The following is an 18,313-nucleotide window of genomic DNA, read 5'->3' on the forward strand; positions in this document are numbered from 1 at the left end:
ATAACAGTATGCCAGTTAGCAGAACATAACAGTGTGCCAGTTAGCAGAACATACCAGTATGCCAGTTAGCAGAACATAACAGTGTGCCAGTTAGCAGAACATAACAGTATGCCAGTTAGCAGAACATAACAGTGTGCCAGTTAGCAGAACATAACAGTATGCCAGTTAGCAGAACATAACAGTATGCCAGTTAGCAGAACATAACAGTGTGCCAGTTAGCAGAACATACCAGTATGCCAGTTAGCAGAACATAACAGTGTGCCAGTTAGCAGAACATAACAGTATGCCAGTTAGCAGAACATAACAGTGTGCCAGTTAGCAGAACATAACAGTATGCCAGTGGACTGTAGCAGCTAGCAGGTGACAACTGTGGTTTGTGACTACTATGATTTCCAATTTTAGCCAATTGAATTGCAGTAATTCTGTTACTGGTTTGTGGGAAATTATTTGACCAATTTCGTTAAATAAAAATTCATAAACAAAATAGATATCAGTAAAAACACAATGTAACTAGGCTAGATGTTACTTCTCTGAACTTTCATTATCCTCCCTCCTCATGGGAATTTTGAAAATATCTTAAAGCTTTGCAGGATTTTGGTCACATAATTTGAAGGCTAAGGGCAATGTCTCAAACTTACAGAAGGCAAATACTAAATATAAGTCTTTATTATTTGGCAGGGGTCTTTACTTCAACATTTTTGTGTTTTGATATATTTCTAATACCTTTTAAGACTTTTTCTGGTAGATGTTTTCAAAGACCCCCTTTTCCATCTGACCAGAAATTAAAGCACTTTCTAATTTCTAATATTTAAAATAGAACATATTGAAAAAGTATCTATGCCTTCATTTCTTAAAAATATAGACTCTTAGCTTTCTTTTGACACCTAATTTGACATAGGAACATGAACTTCCCATGTTGGTGCTCATGGATCATTTTACATGTGTCACGTTCTTTCAAAATCGAACCCAGAAGCAGACCAGGACAAGGAGAGTAGGAAGAAGGTGAGTATTTATTTACAAGTGAATGTAAATGGGTAGATATATCCAGGTGGCGTAGCGGGCAGCGGTGGTGAGTTAATGGGAGTAAATAGGTGGATCCAATGGGGTAGCGGAATCCTCCGACGACCAGGCGGGAATGGGGTAAATGATCCGGGTGAGTAACTGAAGACAGAACAAACGGAGAAAAGTTTAAGGCAAGCAATACGTAAAAAACAACTAAACAAATTATATCCAACTTGAGGCTGATACTATGGCACAACATACTGTTCATGGCTAACGATCCGGCAGGGAATGGATGTCAGGTCAGAGCTTTTGAGGGGGAGAGGTGATGATCAGGACAGGTGTGCAGATTACTGATGGGATACAAGTGCGGGTGAACATCGATCTCCCAACAAGCTAATTCGCCCAGCAACCAGACAGGGTGCGTTCCAGGACACCGGAAACACACTCCAGGACAGAAACACAGGCAAACACAGACTCAGGAAGCGGGATTCGCGACAACATGCCCCTTTTTGCTTCCTTGTCTCTTTACATGCAATACATCTACAAGGGGATTCAAGTTGTATTTTCTAATAATTCAGTCATACAAATATTGTAATTCACTCATCACATCAAGGGGCTTACTCCTGTCTATTAGAATGTGTTTCAGAAATCAAAATGTTTTGCATGTAATTTCATGATCTGGCCTGCCTTGAAGTGTATAACTCTCCTCAGTCCAAAGCCTTCAACCCCTCAACCCCATACCTCAATGCATTGTCAGATCTGTCAGTCTGTGCCCTCCGGCGCGCCATCTGCTCTCTCCTCTCACCTGACGGGTCATCGCCTCTCGCAGGGACAGTTTACTTGTGGGCAGCTGACCAATGACAGGCCTGCCTATTCAAATGTTCAGAGGAGAAGTATAATAAAACCATTACGTGATGGCTTCCTTGAACACCCATAGTTTGACATAATTGCTTGTGGTGAGATACCTGGTAGCCTAAAATATAAGTAGCCTTCTGATAGCCTAAAATGTACTTATCCCTCTCTCTCACCATGTATGTGTCTGTGTGTGTGTTATCAGATAATAAGAAAAGCTATCTGGTATTATCATTAAAAGATGCAGATTTTATGGATAACATCAGCTAAATAAATGTTAAGAGACGATGCACAGGGAAGATCTAAATGACATACTCCTCACGTCCTCTCTCCTCGTCTCCTTCTCAAAACCCATTGGAGGAGAAGGTCAGAGGGGCGGGCCTCTTGCTTGGAGACGAGGAGAGAGGACTCGAGGAGTATGAGATTTTCCCTCTGACTCATAGGACTCTGACTAAGAACAGACACACTTTATTGACCAAAACAATGGTCAGTAAACCACATAGACCAGACCCCGCTGCTATCGCACTGGTGCCTATAAGAGAGCCACCCCCTTACACGCAGTCTTAATTTATCCACCATCTTTAACCGTACAGTAGATGGCGACAAACAGGGACACAAAAAAGAAAACGTCTAATAACGAGAAAAAGCAACATCTCGCGATACTACCGGGTTTGTTTGAAACATGGCTTCCTCAATGAAGAAGGCTGCCCACGATATTGAAACGCGAAAACGGACTGATGATGTTGTCTTGTCGGGCGGTATCGACTTCAACGCCCTGTTGTTGTCGCAGCCCGTGCTCGATGGACTGGCGGCTTCTGGATTCAAGAAACCGTCTCCAATCCAGCTCAAAGCCATTCCGTTAGGGCGATGCGGACTCGGTATGATCTTTTCGTCAGCGTCTACAGTAGTTAACGTTACGTCTTAGCTAGTTAGCAATTGCATGTCTTAACCACCTAACTTCCTGTATTATAGTCAGTTTCTAGTCTGTTTAGATTCATTTGAATTTATGCCGCGTTGATAACCAAGTGCACTTTATATATTCACTTTGTATGTTGTCTACCTCACTTGCTTTGGCAATGTGAACACATGTTTCCCATGCCAATAAAGCCCCCTTGAATTGAATTGGTGGAAATTACTAGTTGGGAAGTCATAAATACTCGTTTGATGCATTCACGTGCTTTGAACTCGTTGAGAAACGCCGATTTGCCATCAAGCTGCGTCAACCATAAATTAAAAGTACAGTTATCATGCTTGTAAACAAATTATAGTGTTCTCAAAAAAAAAAATCTATTTTTGTAAATAATGTTTTGTTACATTTAATAACCAAAGATGGTGGATAAATGAAGAGTTCACTCAGGCCTTTTATCATTGTCTCCCATAGACACCAATGCAATAGCAGCAGGGTCTGGTCTACTTAGTTAATTGACTTAAATTACAGTGGTGGGACCAAGTCATTGTTTTACAAGTCACAAGTAAGTCTCAAGTCTTAGCACTCAAGTCCCAAGTCAAAACAGGCAAGTCTGAGTCAAGTCAAGACCTTGAAGTCTCAAGTCCTAAACTTTGAGTTTCGAGTCCTAAACAAGTCATAACGTGCTCCACCAAATGTAATACCATTTCATATTTTTAACAAGAGTAATAGTATATTACATTTATGCAAATCATGAATGCTTTTAAAAATATCTAGATATATTTATTACTTTACTTTCCAAATAAATGTTATATTTCCATGGAAATACATGCGTAGCCATGAGAAAGACCCCCCTCCCATAGTGATCGACTGTCGAGGATCCCTATGGGGTGCAATTGGACCATGTTGACTTGTACACAATCGCCCAACCTTAACACACACTCTCTCTCTGTGTGGTTACAGTAGGCTAACGTATGTCAATGGTTTTAGGAGCAGAAGTAACATCCGGCAGGATTTAGGCTACCAACTGCCTAGCCAGTTGTAGCTCAATCTTATGCAATGATCATGTTCCCGCACTGACTGACTGGGTGGAGGCTTGTGATTTAACGTTATATTGACCTACATGGTACACTAGTAAAGTAGTAAAAATATATAGCTGTCGGCTATATAAGCCACGACTTACCATTCTTTGTACTGCTTCAAATGTCGAACAAAGTTGGAAATTGTTTGTGCCTCAGTCTGTCATTTTCTTCCTGCATGTTTTGCAAGTTGCCATCTGTTTTTTTGTTGATACAGCGTCGTTTTTATATTAGAATATAATAATTTTGGGTGTCATTTTTCCAAGGGCTCCGTCTGAATTCACCCGCCGACGTTCCTCTGCACTGCCACGCACAACTGTTTCTCAAACTGTAATCCGTTAAATGAAGAGTTGATGTGCTGCGCTTTTTTTTTTTTTTTTTTAATAGCCTCATTTTTAATATTTGGGCTTGGGGAGGGTATCAAGTCAGGTCGAGTCATTGGTGTCAAAGTCGAGTTGCAAGTCATCATATTTGTGACTCGATTCCACACCTCTGTTAAATTGAACCAGAAAAAAACAGCAAGTGTGGTGTCTCACTTCCTCTTCAAAGTCTGCCCACGATATTGACACGTGAAAACGGACTGATGATGTTGTCTTGTCGGGCAGTATTGATTTAGCCTTAAAGGCTATTAGGTGACGTCAGGCTCACGTGCATGGTTCTCAGGTGTTTGTCACCTGATGCATGCGTATATGTGCAAGTGTTTACATAGTTTACATAATATTTACAGATAGCTATTTAGGACAGGAAGCTGGCAACCTACATGCCTCATGTCTGTGTGATGTATTTCAGATCTGATAGTGCAGGCCAAGTCTGGCACAGGGAAGACCTGTGTGTTCTCTGCCATCGCCCTGGACTCTCTGGTAATGGAGAACACTACGACACAGGTGATTCAACTCACTCAATTTATCATAACAGAGACATGCATTCATTTCACATGTCAAGGTTGAATGTCATCTATGACATCTGTTTGCTTGACTCTATATTTGGACAGATTACAGGCAAATCTTTGACATAGGATGGACATTGTGTATTGACCAAGATTTCCCTTCCTGTGACAGGTGCTGGTGCTAGCCCCGACCCGTGAGATAGCAGTGCAGATCCACTCTGTGGTGATGGCTATAGGCAGTGCCATGGAGGGCCTGCAGTGTCATGTCTTCATTGGGGGGACGCCCGTCAGCCAGGACAAGATCAGTCTCAAGAAGTGCCACATCGCTGTGGGATCACCAGGTCAGTTCCTTTGTCATATAGGTAAATAACCATGGCAACAGTATCATGTGTAGCAAACAGGGGCATAAGTCTAATTGTATATGGATGTGTTCGTCCCTGGTCAGGACGTATCAAGCAGCTGATTGAGCTGGGTCTTTTGGTTACCGCCAGCATCCGTCTGTTTGTGCTGGACGAGGCTGACAAACTACTGGAGGAAGGCAGCTTCCAGGACCAGATCAAGTGAGACACACACACGGGTCTTCGATCAACTCCACCTGATGGACTCTATGTCTCAGATCCTATTAAATTACGAGAGGCTAAACCTTTAAAGAGCCTAAATGGACTGAAAATGGCAGCGATTGTGGTCAGGGAGACATCCAAACCAGTCTAATTGGAATTAATGACAAAGGCATAGATTATGCATTTCCTGCTTTTACTCATGCAGGATAAAAAGTAAGGCATGTAAATATCAGAAATGATGTAATAGAATTGTCAACCTAAAATACTGTCATCAGTCTTTCCCGTATTCATTTAGCAGTGGCCTTGATATAGATATATATATATATATCATTTTCAGGATGCTGAAATGTTTTCAGTGTAAACTTAAATGACTAAAGACAGATATAACGTATGTAGAAAAGTTAATGGAGCGATACATATATTATTTTAAAGAAATTAGCTTTTAAACAGCAACATTTTGTGTCTGTGGCCAAAAGGCGGGCCTTTAAAATGTTTGTTTGGAGACTGGGCTATTGGCCATGCCGCACCCTTACCAAAATGGTTGACGTTTTATACAATCATAAGAAGGTTCTTTCTTGTCCATTATATTATTCTTATTCCTAATTCTATCTCTAGTTGGATATTCTCCTCTCTACCGGTCAACAAACAGATGTTAGCTCTGTCTGCCACCTACCCAGAATCCCTTGCCCAGCACCTGGCCCACTACATGAGAGAGCCCACCTTCGTCAGACTTAACCCCTCCGACCCCGGACTCATAGGTCAGTATCACAGCTCAACCAGTAACATCCAGGTACAACAGGCAACATGTCCCAGACAGACACAGAGATATTCCATGATTTTGGGTCATGATTAGCATGAAGATTGTGCTGTGTTTTATTTCACTGAGATGTGTATTCTGCCCCCCTCAGGTTTGAAGCAGTACTACAGGCTGGTGCGCTCCCATGCCATGCCCCATAAGGTGTTTGAGGAGAAGGTTCTCCTCCTGCTCGAGCTGTTCAGTAAAGTTCCCTTCAATCAAGCTCTGGTGTTCTCCAACCTGCACACCAGGTAGGACCCTCAGCTCGTTGATGTTACAGTAACCCTACAGCTATCTGAATAACTGTCTACACAGTCATTTGTTTTGCAGTGTCGTCTCCCTATTAGTAGTTTGTTTCATTTTTCTTTTTGTTTAATAATTTCTTATGGTTTTCATCCCTACAGGGCTCAGCATTTAGCAGACATCTTGTCCTCGAAGGGCCTTCCTGCTGTCTGTATCTCAGGTGAGAGGGGTCCAGGGCCAGCAAGGAGCACTATACTAGAGTACATTACTCTTACTATATTCTACTGTTACTACTACTAGTCTACTGCCATAATAAAACTGAATCAGATGTGATGTGGTGTATTATGCTGTGATGTGGTATACTATGCTGTGATGTGGTGTACTATGCTGTGATGTGGTGTATTATGCTGTGGTGTATTATGCTGTGGTGTATTATGCTGTGGTGTATTGTGATGTGGTGTACTATGCTGTGATGTGGTGTACTATGCTGTGATGTGGTGTACTATGCTGTGATGTGGTGTACTATGCTGTGATGTGGTGTACTATGCTGTGATGTGGTGTACTATGCTGTGATGTGGTGTACTATGCTGTGATGTGGTGTACTATGCTGTGATGTGGTGTGCTATGCTGTGGTGTGCTATGCTGTGGTGTGCTATGCTGTGGTGTGCTATGCTGTGGTGTGCTGTGGTGTGCTGTGGTGTGCTATGCTTTGGTGTGCTGTGGTGTACTATGCTGTGGTGTACTATGCTGTGCTGTGCTGTGGTGTACTGTGCTGTGGTGTACTGTGCTGTGGTGTACTATGCTGTGGTGTACTATGCTGTGGTGTGGTGTACTGTGCTGTGGTGTACTATGCTGTGGTGTGGTGTACTATGCTGTGGTGTACTATGGTGTGGTGTACTGTACTATGGTGTGGTGTAACGTGGTGTGTGTGTGTGTAGGTAGTCTGAGTCAGGACCAGCGCATGGAGGCCATGTCTAAACTGAAGCAGTACCAGTGTAGAGTACTCATCTCTACTGACCTGGTGAGTGTTTCAGCAACATGACCTCACGCCTACCTCATCTCCACAATAACCTCACAAAGGGCTCTCCTATCCTCACAAATGTCCTTAAGAACAGAACATTTCTGTACCACTTGCTAAAAGCAGCCTCCCCTCTCCCAGACCTCCAGAGGTATAGATGCTGAGAAGGTGAATCTGGTGATCAACTTGGATGTTCCTCAGGACTGGGAGACCTACATGCACCGTATAGGACGAGCCGGACGCTTTGGTGAGTTCTGCCTGTCAACACAGCCATTATACCGCCATCACAGGGCTAGGACGTCAGTCTGGTCCTAATGTCTGTCTTACACTGCGAGTAGAGACTAGCTGTAGACCTCGGTCTATAGATTGGTCCCAAGGTCAACAGGTTGGCTAATCACTCAGCCGTGTGTGTGTGTTGAGGTGATAGACAGAACCCTCTAGGTGACTACAAACTGGGTCGTCATGACAAACTCAGGCTGGCAGGAGTGGCATCCTTCTGTTGTCAGAACTTTGCTTTCCCTCTCCCTCTTTTACACACACACACACACACGCACATCTGCTAGCTGTTGTGGATGGGTCCTCATAAGGAGTGTTTTCTCTTTTGTCCCAGGTACACACGGGCTGGCAGTGACCTACTGTTGCCATGGCGAGGAGGAGAACAAGATGATGGCCATTGCTCAGAAGTGCAACCTAATTCTTTGCGCACTACCAGGTAAGATCTGAATGTCCTTGTGACCTTTGCTTTCAGTCGTAGATCAGATTGTGGATTTTTTTTCTCATCTTTTTACAAATGGAGCATTAGTGTGGTGTTGCTGTGTTATTGTGATGGATCTCCTAACCCCATCATCACTCCTCCAGACCCCATAGAGCCAGGGCTGATGCAGGAGCCTTGTGACTGGGATATCACTGTGGAGGCCCTGACACCAGGGACTAATTCCCAGGTGTTCCCCAAGACAGAGCGAAGGAGACGGGCTAAGACCGAATCCCCAGCCCCTAAACCCATCAGGGATCAGAACCCCAGCCCTGTCCACCCAGAGAGCACTGAACCCAGCCGACCATGTAAGAGCCAGCACACAGCCAGTCCTGTGGCTAAGGCTGGTCCGAAGCACAAAAATGCATCCCCTGCCCTGGATGTCCTCCTACCCCCTCCCAAGGTTTCAGTAGTCCCTGGGGCCTCCCTAGCTCTCTCCCGTAAAGAGCAACAGGATGCCCTGCCAAAGATCCCTCCACTCAGCGCCTTCAAGAGTCAAAGGTCAGGGATCATGACCTTCCAGGAGGCAGAGCTGGACTTCCAGAGCTTCATCAGGGAGGGGCTGGGAAGGACAGTGGAGGTCATCCGACAGTTCAGAGGTCACGGAGATGACGGCGAGGGATTTAACGGTCAGCACGGCTACGAGGAGTCTCATACACTCCAGGATGACGATGTGCCACTCACACACACACACATGACACGGAACGGAGAGCGTCCACCAACACCCACACAGCTTCCTCTAAAGACGAACTCTGACCCGTCACCTTTGGAGTCGACTTCTGATGGGTCCAGCTCTGACTGTGACATGGAGGAAGACCGGCAGGCTGACGAGTCAACGCAGAGCTCCACAGATCAGACCAGAGGAGCTGAACACAAACCAATCATTCCGATTCAAACTCAATCTGCACAGCAATCCACAGTCATGGATGGGGCAAGGAAACCAAAGTTTACGCCACCTAGAAGCCAACCCAACTCACCGTCTGTACCCCATCCTAGCCACCACAGATCCCCCAGACCAGAGGGGAGAGCTGTGAGTACAAACCCCGGGGAGGGGGAACCTTTGTTGTGGAAGGCAAAGGACAGAGAGGCTACAGCACAGCCGTGGAGTAGGGAGACGGCTAAGAAAGTCAAAGGGGAGAAGAGAGATATTTTAGAGGAGAGGAAGGTGCCTGAGAATCGAGGGAGTGCGAGGAAGAGGGACAGAGTGAGTGAGGTAGAGGAGGAGGAGGAGGGTGAGGGTTATGAGGGCTACTGGAGGGCCTACTACAGAGCTTGGGAGGATTACTACGCCTCCATGCCCCCCTCTCACCAACCGGGTTACCATGGCTACCACAGTATGGCGTCCAGCTGGATGGCTGCCTACCGTATGAACTCTGTGTACATGGAGGAACTGTTAAAACACTAACACAGGGCTTCACACGTAGACCAGAGAAACTGAGTTAAACTTCTGCCAAAGACATGAGCTTTTCTTTCCACTCAATGTCTGCTGTTATCAGTGAAACAAACACAAAGTTAAAGATCTCTTTGTAGAAGCAGCAAACGGTGAACAAACATGAATAATTTCTTCAGTTAGTTTAAGGAAATCACTGATTTCCACGTAACAATGTTATTTTGCTGTACACGTTTTGGTCTTTCATTTTGAATGTGAAATAGTGGACTTTCACTAATATTATTGCATGGTAAATGAATGACTACTACGTGCATTATTATTATACCTACTTTGTGTACATACTTTTATAATAAAGATCCTTTTGTTCCATATGCCTCCTTTCAGACCTTATTTGATGCCCCTTGTCATTCCGTATACTATATTATATATATTTTTGCTCCATCTTATTCCAGAAACACAGAGAAGAACATGGGCCAATTCTGATTATACATTTATTTATTTTTAAATTAAAAAAAATATTTTGTCCAATCAGCTCTGAAAAAGATCTGATGTGATTGGACAAAAGACCAATTATTGGGGGGAAAAAAGATCAGATTTGGGCTACCTGTGTAAATGCAGCCATGATGGTATTCTTGGAAAATGCTCAGTCATCATCCTCAGAATAACAGGCTAGAACAACAAGGTCACACGGATCAAACCTGAATACTCCAATCAGCCAGCAAAGCCCTGCTCATCAAATCAGGCTTGGAACAGTCTCTCCCTCAATATGCCACTCAATCACAGAACACACTTTAAATTATGACCAATTCACCCCATTGACATGTGTCATAGGCAAGCAAGGATGCTGCTATCAAAAGTATTCCGTTTGTTCTGTGCTGCCTGGGGAGAGGAGAAAAGGCTTGGAGCATGGCTGTGTCTGCAGGCTTGGGAGACATTTTACGTTTTGATTTAACTGCAAAGATATGAGTAAACTAAATGTGGTACTGTTGACCGTCAATGGAAGGAGTTGAAATATCACCTGGCTTATTTTAGGTCACATCCAAGCAGATGGGTAAAATGAAATGCTCTCTGGACACCCGCTCTTGCTGCTGTCTGTGCTACTGGAGGGGACGCGAGAGGAGGTGCCGTAGTCGATCCTGCTTTGCTCCCTGCAGCAGTTCACCTATGCCCTCTGCAGTTGCGTTCAACTGCTCACCCTGGTCAGCGACCGCATATAACGGTTCCAGGCCACCGCTTTTCCGTTTCACAACAAGAAGACAAAGGCCAGGATTCCGGTTTGGATCCTCGCCATCTGGGCTTTCAGGTTACTTATAGCTATCCTTTCGCTGGCTCTGTCCAGACGTTATCTGTTTTACATGATGTGCCGTCGTCACGTAGGCAAACACGTGACGTTTGGCGCATATATTTTGGTTCCAGTGTGGGGCTGCAGCCTGACTTTAATAGTTATTCACTACGCGTGGATATTTAAAGTAGTCAGGCAACACGGTAACAAAGTATCAGACCGCGGATTCAGCTGAGCCCTCTGTGTCGAGGCACATCTGGAGTTGGCAGAACGCTGTTGTTTCAGCACCGCGGATAGCACCGGGGCAAACGGTCAAATACTTACTAGAGGCTGTAGCGTTGCTGATTCTGCAACTCCCACGGTGCACGGTGATCACAGTGTCTGAGGAGACCAGCACCCCTGCAGAGGAGAAAGCTCAGGAGAGAGTGAGGTCCGTGTGTCTCCTCACCCCCACCGCTAGGGAGAGGGGACAGAAGAGGACAGAGGGGAAACTGGCCAAGCGCATTGGGTACATCATCATCACCTTCACTCTCTTCTGGATGCCCATGGTTGTGATTCTGCTAATACACGCCATCGTGACGAGGGGCAGAGACTCAGTGAGTAGGCTATATCATGAAATGATCAGAAAAATAGTCTTTACAGCTTTCATATTCATTTACAACTTTTACAGTGTTTAATTTTGTAGGCTACTCTTTCATTCCCTCTTCTCTCCCGTCCTCTTTCCCTCTGTCCCTCCCTCTCCCCTGTTTTCCTCTCTGCCCCTGCCCCCCCCCCCCCCCTCTCCCCTTTTCTCCAGCAGAGCTGGGTCTTGAAGGAGCTGGAGACCTCAGCCATGATCCTGACCTGTGTCCCTGTAGCTGTGGTCCCCCTCATCTACACCATGGTCACCAGACAGTTCCGCTCTGAGTTCAGCAAACTGTTCTCCTCACTCCTCTGCAGGGGCTGAGGAATCAATCCAGACCCAGGAGGACTGAGAACTGGGACCCCTGGACAGAAGTCAAAGCTGGTCTGCGGAGGATTCAATTGTAGTGCCCTGTCAGCACAATATCATTTCATACAATTGAGAATTATATCATCATGTGTAAATAATCTAATAACATCTCACTTTTGAGGTTTTTACCTGAGTTTATTCAGGTAAATATTAAAACATGCTAGCCAGGCTGGTAGCCTTTTTATCACATGTATAGATGCATGAATTGAATAGACAGTAGCTAATGGGATTGTACAGTATGTGCCGTAACGATGCCTTTATGAGGGGTATGACTGTTTAGCGTACAACTATAATACACACACACACACACACACACACACACACACTACATCCCACCACCCCCAATGTCTGTTAGTGGATGACATAAGAGACAGAGTCAGAGGTGGTTTCGGCAGATATAGATGTTTTTATCAGGCGTTTTCACAGTCGGGACACAAGACAAGGTCATAAATAATAACCAACGACTGACAGGATACGCACAGCATTAGTGTCAACAAGGACAGGAGTCAGGGGAAAGCAAAGAGTGATGGAGAGACTGAGCCGAAGAAAAGACAAATTGGCTAAGGGAAAAGAAAACAAAAAAGAAGAGAGAGAACTGACACAATAACAGACCTTAGTGTTGATCATTAGGGAAAAGATAACAATGATTTAACACTTTTTAGGGGAGTATTGTGTGTTTGATCACTGCCCCCCCTACAGTGTCATGGTAGGATAGACTGCAAAGTCAGCCTTTTTATTTGATTTAAGTCATGGTATGCAGGACTTGTGATAACACTTTTCTATTTCAACCCAATAACGTGAACCTACTTTTACAGACTGCTGCTGTCTCCGCTTTTCTGTCAATCTAATTAAAATAGTGTTACAACCAGGCCTGGAAACTGTGAGTAAGATGTAATTCACTGCGGAAAAGTGCCTGCCTGGCTGTGCTTGTTTCTCTGTTTGCTCTGTGACAGAGAGCGTCTGACTGTGTATTACACATACACTAATAGCCCATGTCGGATTTCCCCTCGACCAGGCCCACAAATGATTATTTCCTATTGACCCCAATTGTAAAATTGGCAACCTCGTTGTTAAATATTTGTTATACAGAAATAACAAAACATGCTGAAAATGTACATGTAGTTAGGTCAAAAATCCCAATCTACGGTTCGCAATGCTCCCACATGAAGAAAGAGCCTGCGAGAAGAGCCCTGTGGCTTCAGGCTATTCGGTGTGGGATATTTGGGGACGCGGAGTCCAAGTAGGCTATGTATGGAAAACATTTAATCACAGGTAAGACATTTAACTTGTTTAGTACCATTTGTTTGTAACTCCACTAACTGCTTGTAGCTGTATAGTCTGTTTGTTTGTGTTGTTGGTCTTGGCTAGTTTAATGTTCTGGTCAGTAGATAGCTAGCACTCACTCACTCAAGTGGCTGCTAGCATCGTCATGAAAAGGGGCATGAGGGAAGCCCTACAATATGTTTTTCTAAGTAGAGAGAACGCTAGGGAGCAGGCCATGTTGGAAAGTGATCTTTAGACATGTTGTACTTCTCTTAAATGTAGTTTTGTAATTGACTAAAACAAGCAGACAACATGAAAATTGCTTTTGAAAAAGGTCAAGTTTTTGTTGTGAGCCAATGGAGTAACTTACAGTGCATTCGGAAAGTATTCAGACGAATAAGGTGAACCTTTGCCCCAGTCTGAGGTCCTCAGTGCTCTGGAGCAGGTTTTCATCAAGGATCTCTCTGTACTTTGCTCCGTTTATCTTTCCCTCGATCCTGACTAGTCTCCCAGTCCCTGCTGCTGAAAAACATCAACACAGCATGATGCTGCCACCACCATGCTTCATTGTAGGGATGGTGCCAGGTTTCCTCCAGATGTGACGCTTGGCATTCAGGCCAAAGATTTCAATCTTGGTTTCATCAGACCATAGAATCTTGTTTCTCATGGTCTGAGAGTCCTTTAGGTGCTTTTGGCAAACTCCAAGCGGGCTTAAGTGCCTTTTACTGAGGAGTGACTTCCGTCTGGCCACTCTACCATAAGGGCCTGACTGATTGAGAGATGGTTGTCCTTCTGGAAGGTTCTCCCATCTCCACAGAGAACTATTTAGCTCTGTCAGGGTGACCATTGGGTTCTTGTTCACCTCCATGACCAAGGCCCTTCTCCCCCGATTGCTCAGTTTTGCCAGGTGGCCAGCTCTAGGAAGAGTCTTGGTGGTTCCAAACTTATTCTATTTAAGAATGATGGCCACTGTGTTCTTGGGGATCTTCAATGCTGCAGACATTTTTTTGGTACTCTTCCCCAGATCTGTGCCTCGACACAATCCTGCCTCGAAGCTCTACAGACAATTCCTTCCACCTCATGGCTTGGGTTTTTGCTCTGACATGCACTGTCAACTGTGAGACCTTAGATAGACAGGTGTGTGCCTTTCCAAATCATGTCCAATCAATTGAATTTACCACAAGTGGACTCTAATCAAGTTGTAGAAACACCTCAAGGATGATCAATGGAAACCGGATGCACATGAGCTCAATTTCAAGATTCATATCAAAGGGTCTTGAATACTTATGCAAATAAGGTATTTGTGGTTTTTATTTTTAATACATTTGTAAAAGTTTAGAAAATCTGGTTTCGCTTTGTCGTTATAGGGTATTGTGTGTAGATTGATGAGGACATTTGATATTTATTCAATTTTAGAATAAGGCTGTAACAACATTTTTAGAAAGTCAAGGGGTCTGAATACTTTCAGAATGCACTGTAGGTAACCACAGGTTGTTTTCCCTACAGGAGGGCAAGATCGCAACGTTCTATCCCATAACGACTGGGTCTATATTAGATCCTGGGAGCTATGGTCACGGAATACATCATCGAGTTCTAACGTAACAATACCTGTGCTTACAAATGCAGGTCATCCACTAAACAATACCACTAACTTCCTGATCCAACATAGTTGAACCCTTTTGGTTTGGTTGAATCACAGGTCCTGTGTCATGTCGTAGATAGATGCCATGGATCTACTCTGCCCCTTTGTGTGCCTGTATCTCTGGAAGGGTTGGTGTCTGAATTCAGTCTGAATATACTGAAATGAAATCTGTCTGGTAAAGAGACATTTCAGACCCTGTAACCAAGAAGATACATGGCTAGTGTTAGATGTTAAGGTTGGTTTAGGTCCATGGGTGGGTGTCATCCAGTCCTCCATGTCTCTGTGGTCACCATGACAACAGATGTCCCAGGTTCAAGTTCTCCAGGAAAAAAAAAATGTAAGACCTAGAATGTCCCAGGGGAAAAACATGGAAGGCCACAGAAAAAGTACAAACACCAAGTTTCTATCCACATAGAAGATTACAGACACACAACAACTTTGAAAAATGCCAGCTGAGTTTGGGGAGAAAACATTGACGACTAAAAACAACTACCAAAAGCATACTGTTCTTCACACAGAACGGAGGAAAGGATACAACAGGACGACAACGAGAGAGAAAGAGATACACAGGACGACAACGAGAGAGAAAGAGAGTGAGAGAGGACAGCTTCACGGGCTCTGCCAAACAATGGGAAAATATTACAAAATATTCTATTAACAATATTCACAATATAACCCAGGCTCTGGACAGATCTCTGTCAGAAATTCTCAGCAAACACCTTGTGCTTTTAGTTAGACGTGGTTTAAGTTTAAATACAACCTTTTTGGTCTTGGTGTTGGATAATGAAGCAAGTTTACATAAAAGGTCTGTTGAATATCTACAACTAGAGCCCAGAGGAAAGCAAAGGGAGTGAAACCGACCTACAAAAAAAGAGAGAAATAAAATCAAGAATTTACTCAAACGAAACAGGCACATATTGTGTAAAAGGCTTCCAGCTGAGAATTTTGGACAAAAATATGTACAGAAGCTTTCCATGAGTGGCAGCTAGTCACACATATACAGAGCCATGGACACTTAAAGAAAGAGCTCAACTACAGACAGCTCGTCAAATTCACACACGCTCATACAGGCATACACACATACACGTTCACAAATATAAGAAACCCACTAGTATCTCTGATACAGACACCTACCATAGTTTGATTTGTTAAGAATATTCACTGTGAAATTAAATTATACCTGGGGAGAAAAAAAAGAAAAGGAAAAATATTTTGGATGGTGATTGACATGTATCTATGACGACGAATAAGTGGATCAAACTGAATCTAACCATAAATAACATAACAAACCAGAGGAAAACTTTAATGATGTCAATATGTCTAAGTTCTTTTCTTTGATATGATCACTGTTTCCTGCTGTAACGATGTAAAGACCAGACAGGTCAAATGTCAAACTCAGGTTCCAAACCATAAAAAAGTCATCCTTGCTATCCGGGATCCTTGGGACATCCATACCCCCCATTGAAGTTGAAATTTAAAATGGTTAAGGTTAGGGTGAGGTAAGTGTTATTGTTAAGGTGAGGGTTAAGGTTAGGTGAAGGTTATTGTTAAGGTAAGGGTTAAGGTTAGGGTTAGGTAAGGGTTAAGGTTTTAGTGTAGGGATGTCCCAATGATCCCGGATAGCACTAACCATAAAAAGGTGCTGCGTGCCCAGTGACATGTGACTTTACTGCTCTACATCTCTCCAGCGACCCATCAAGTGCTTCTCTTTCTCTTTCATACACTCCAAAAACTCAAACCTTTTTTATTTTCTCTAACACATTCTCTCTCACACACTTATAACCTACCAAACACACACAAAACGCACACTCAAACATACAGAAGCGCACAGACACCTACAGTAGACTGTATCTAAAATCCATCCTCCATTTCTACAGGAAGTCCATGTCATTACAGTAGATCTCCACCAGTAGGCAGTCCTTCTCCATGTCTTCAGTCTGGGACTCGGCCTTCAGAGCATTCGCCTGCTCGTCTGTCGTATCCTTCGCACTGTCCTTCTGTCTATCTGCATGAGTCTGTCTATCCATCCTATCTGTCTGTCTGTCTGTCCGCGCGTCCTGCTGCGCTTCTACTCTCACAGCGCAGACACCTTCACAACGTTCTGAAGGGCGGGGCCTGGGGGTGGAGGGTGGGCGTCGCTCTCAGGAGTGGTCGCTGGGGGCGTCGGAATGCTGATGATCGCAGTGGTGATCGTGCCACTCTGGCAGTTGAGGCGCGCGGGTTCGTCCACACGCATGTTCAGACTGGAGCGACTGGAGAGAGAGAGAGGAGGGGAGTGGAGAGAGAGAGGAGGGGAGTGGAGAGAGAGAGGCAGGGAGTGGAGAGAGAGAGAGGCAGGGAGTGGAGAGAGAGAGGCAGGGAGTGGAGAGAGAGGCAGTGAGTGGAGAGAGAGGCAGTGAGTGGAGAGAGAGAGAGAGGCAGGGAGTGGAGAGAGAGAGGAGGGGAGTGGAGAGAGAGAGAGGAGGGGAGTGGAGCGAGAGGCAGGGAGTGGAGAGAGAGAGAGGGGGGGAGGGGAGAGAGAGAGAGGCAGGGAGTGGGAGAGAGAGAGAGGAGGGGAGTGGAGAGAGAGAGAGGCAGGGAGAGGAGAGAGAGAGAGGCAGGGAGTGGAGAGAGAGGCAGGAAGTGGAGAGAGAGAGAGGAGGGGATGAGAAACATATTTTTATGAGACCAAATGTTTATTTGTTTTGTTATTTTTTTGTTGAGGGGAGGTTACAGGTACATTATCCATTTCAAGTTATTCATTTATAAAACCTGTTCCTGTAGGCTGCCACTCAAAAGAAAATACACAGTTTAATAATAAACAATAAATTCAGTATAAACAGGAATAGAAAATAAATAAATGTGGGCCTCCACCCCCAAACTCCCATCCCATTCCCCCAAACTCCCATCCCATTCCCCCAAACTCCCATCCCATTCCCCCAAACTCCCATCCCATTCCCCCAAACTCCCATCCCATTCCCCCAAACTCCCATCCCATTCCCCCAAACTCCCATCCCATGCCCCCAAACTCCCATCCCATTCCCCCAAACTCCCATCCCATTCCCCCAACCCCACCCAGCCAACATGTCTCCATCCAGTGGGCACGCAATCACCCACACTGGACAATTGAGTGGAAAAATGTCGCCTGATCTGACGAATCCCAGTTTATGTTGCGTCATGCTGATGGCAGAGTCAGGATTTTTATTTTTTATTTTATTTCACCTTTATTTAACCAGGTAGGCCAGTTGAGAACAAGTTCTCATTTACAACTGTGACCTGGCCAAGATAAAGCAAAGCAGTGCGACAAGAACAAAAACACGGAGTTACACATGGAATAAACAAACGTACAGTCAATAACACAATAGATAAATCTGTATACAGTTGTGCAAATGAAGTAAGGAGGTAAGGCAATAAATAGGCCAATAGTGGCAAAGTAATTACAATATAGCAATTTACACTGGAGTGATGAGGATGTGCAAGTAGATTTGGTCGCAGCAGCATGAGTCCATGGCCTAATCCTGCCTGGTGTCAAAGGTACAGGCTGGTGGTGGTGGGGTAATAGTGGGTAATGGTGTGGGGAATGTTTTCGTGACACATGTTAGGTCCCTTGATACCAATTGAGCAACATTTCCATGCCCTGAAGAATTCAGGCTGTTCAGGAGGCAAAGGGGG

General features: G+C 44.5%; 2 protein-coding genes and 1 long non-coding RNA gene across 4 annotated transcripts in view; 1 reads left to right on the top strand and 2 right to left on the bottom strand.

The window, feature by feature from the left end:
• Window positions 1–994: 994 nt before the first annotated feature.
• On the bottom strand, window positions 995–2,217 carry LOC127912460 (uncharacterized). The gene is made up of 3 exons (XR_008082816.1): window positions 1,744–2,217; window positions 1,264–1,446; window positions 995–1,161 (listed from the first exon to the last, which is right to left on the bottom strand). It is a non-coding gene; the product is annotated as an uncharacterized LOC127912460 (long non-coding RNA).
• A 240-nt stretch (window positions 2,218–2,457) lies between these two features.
• On the top strand, window positions 2,458–9,855 carry ddx20 (DEAD (Asp-Glu-Ala-Asp) box polypeptide 20). The gene is made up of 11 exons (XM_035760401.2): window positions 2,458–2,732; window positions 4,630–4,724; window positions 4,899–5,067; window positions 5,172–5,286; window positions 5,902–6,044; window positions 6,195–6,333; window positions 6,487–6,545; window positions 7,264–7,346; window positions 7,485–7,590; window positions 7,954–8,055; window positions 8,202–9,855. Exons 1-11 carry the CDS (start codon window positions 2,537–2,539, stop codon window positions 9,497–9,499), a joined length of 2,505 nt encoding a protein of 834 aa, XP_035616294.1. The 5' UTR covers window positions 2,458–2,536; the 3' UTR covers window positions 9,500–9,855.
• Window positions 9,856–12,081: 2,226 nt separating this feature from the next.
• The window catches only part of LOC118374059 (potassium voltage-gated channel subfamily D member 3-like), a 93,839-nt gene continuing 87,607 nt past the window's right edge, over window positions 12,082–18,313 (bottom strand). For both annotated transcript variants that reach the window (XM_052481804.1, XM_052481803.1), the window contains one exon: window positions 12,082–16,914. In XM_052481804.1, coding sequence (XP_052337764.1) covers window positions 16,737–16,914 — 178 coding nt within the window. In that variant the 3' untranslated portion in view covers window positions 12,082–16,736. The remainder of the gene's footprint in view (window positions 16,915–18,313) is intronic.

Source organism: Oncorhynchus keta, chromosome 27 (assembly GCF_023373465.1).
Source record: "Oncorhynchus keta strain PuntledgeMale-10-30-2019 chromosome 27, Oket_V2, whole genome shotgun sequence".
NCBI classification, from domain to species: domain Eukaryota; kingdom Metazoa; phylum Chordata; class Actinopteri; order Salmoniformes; family Salmonidae; genus Oncorhynchus; species Oncorhynchus keta.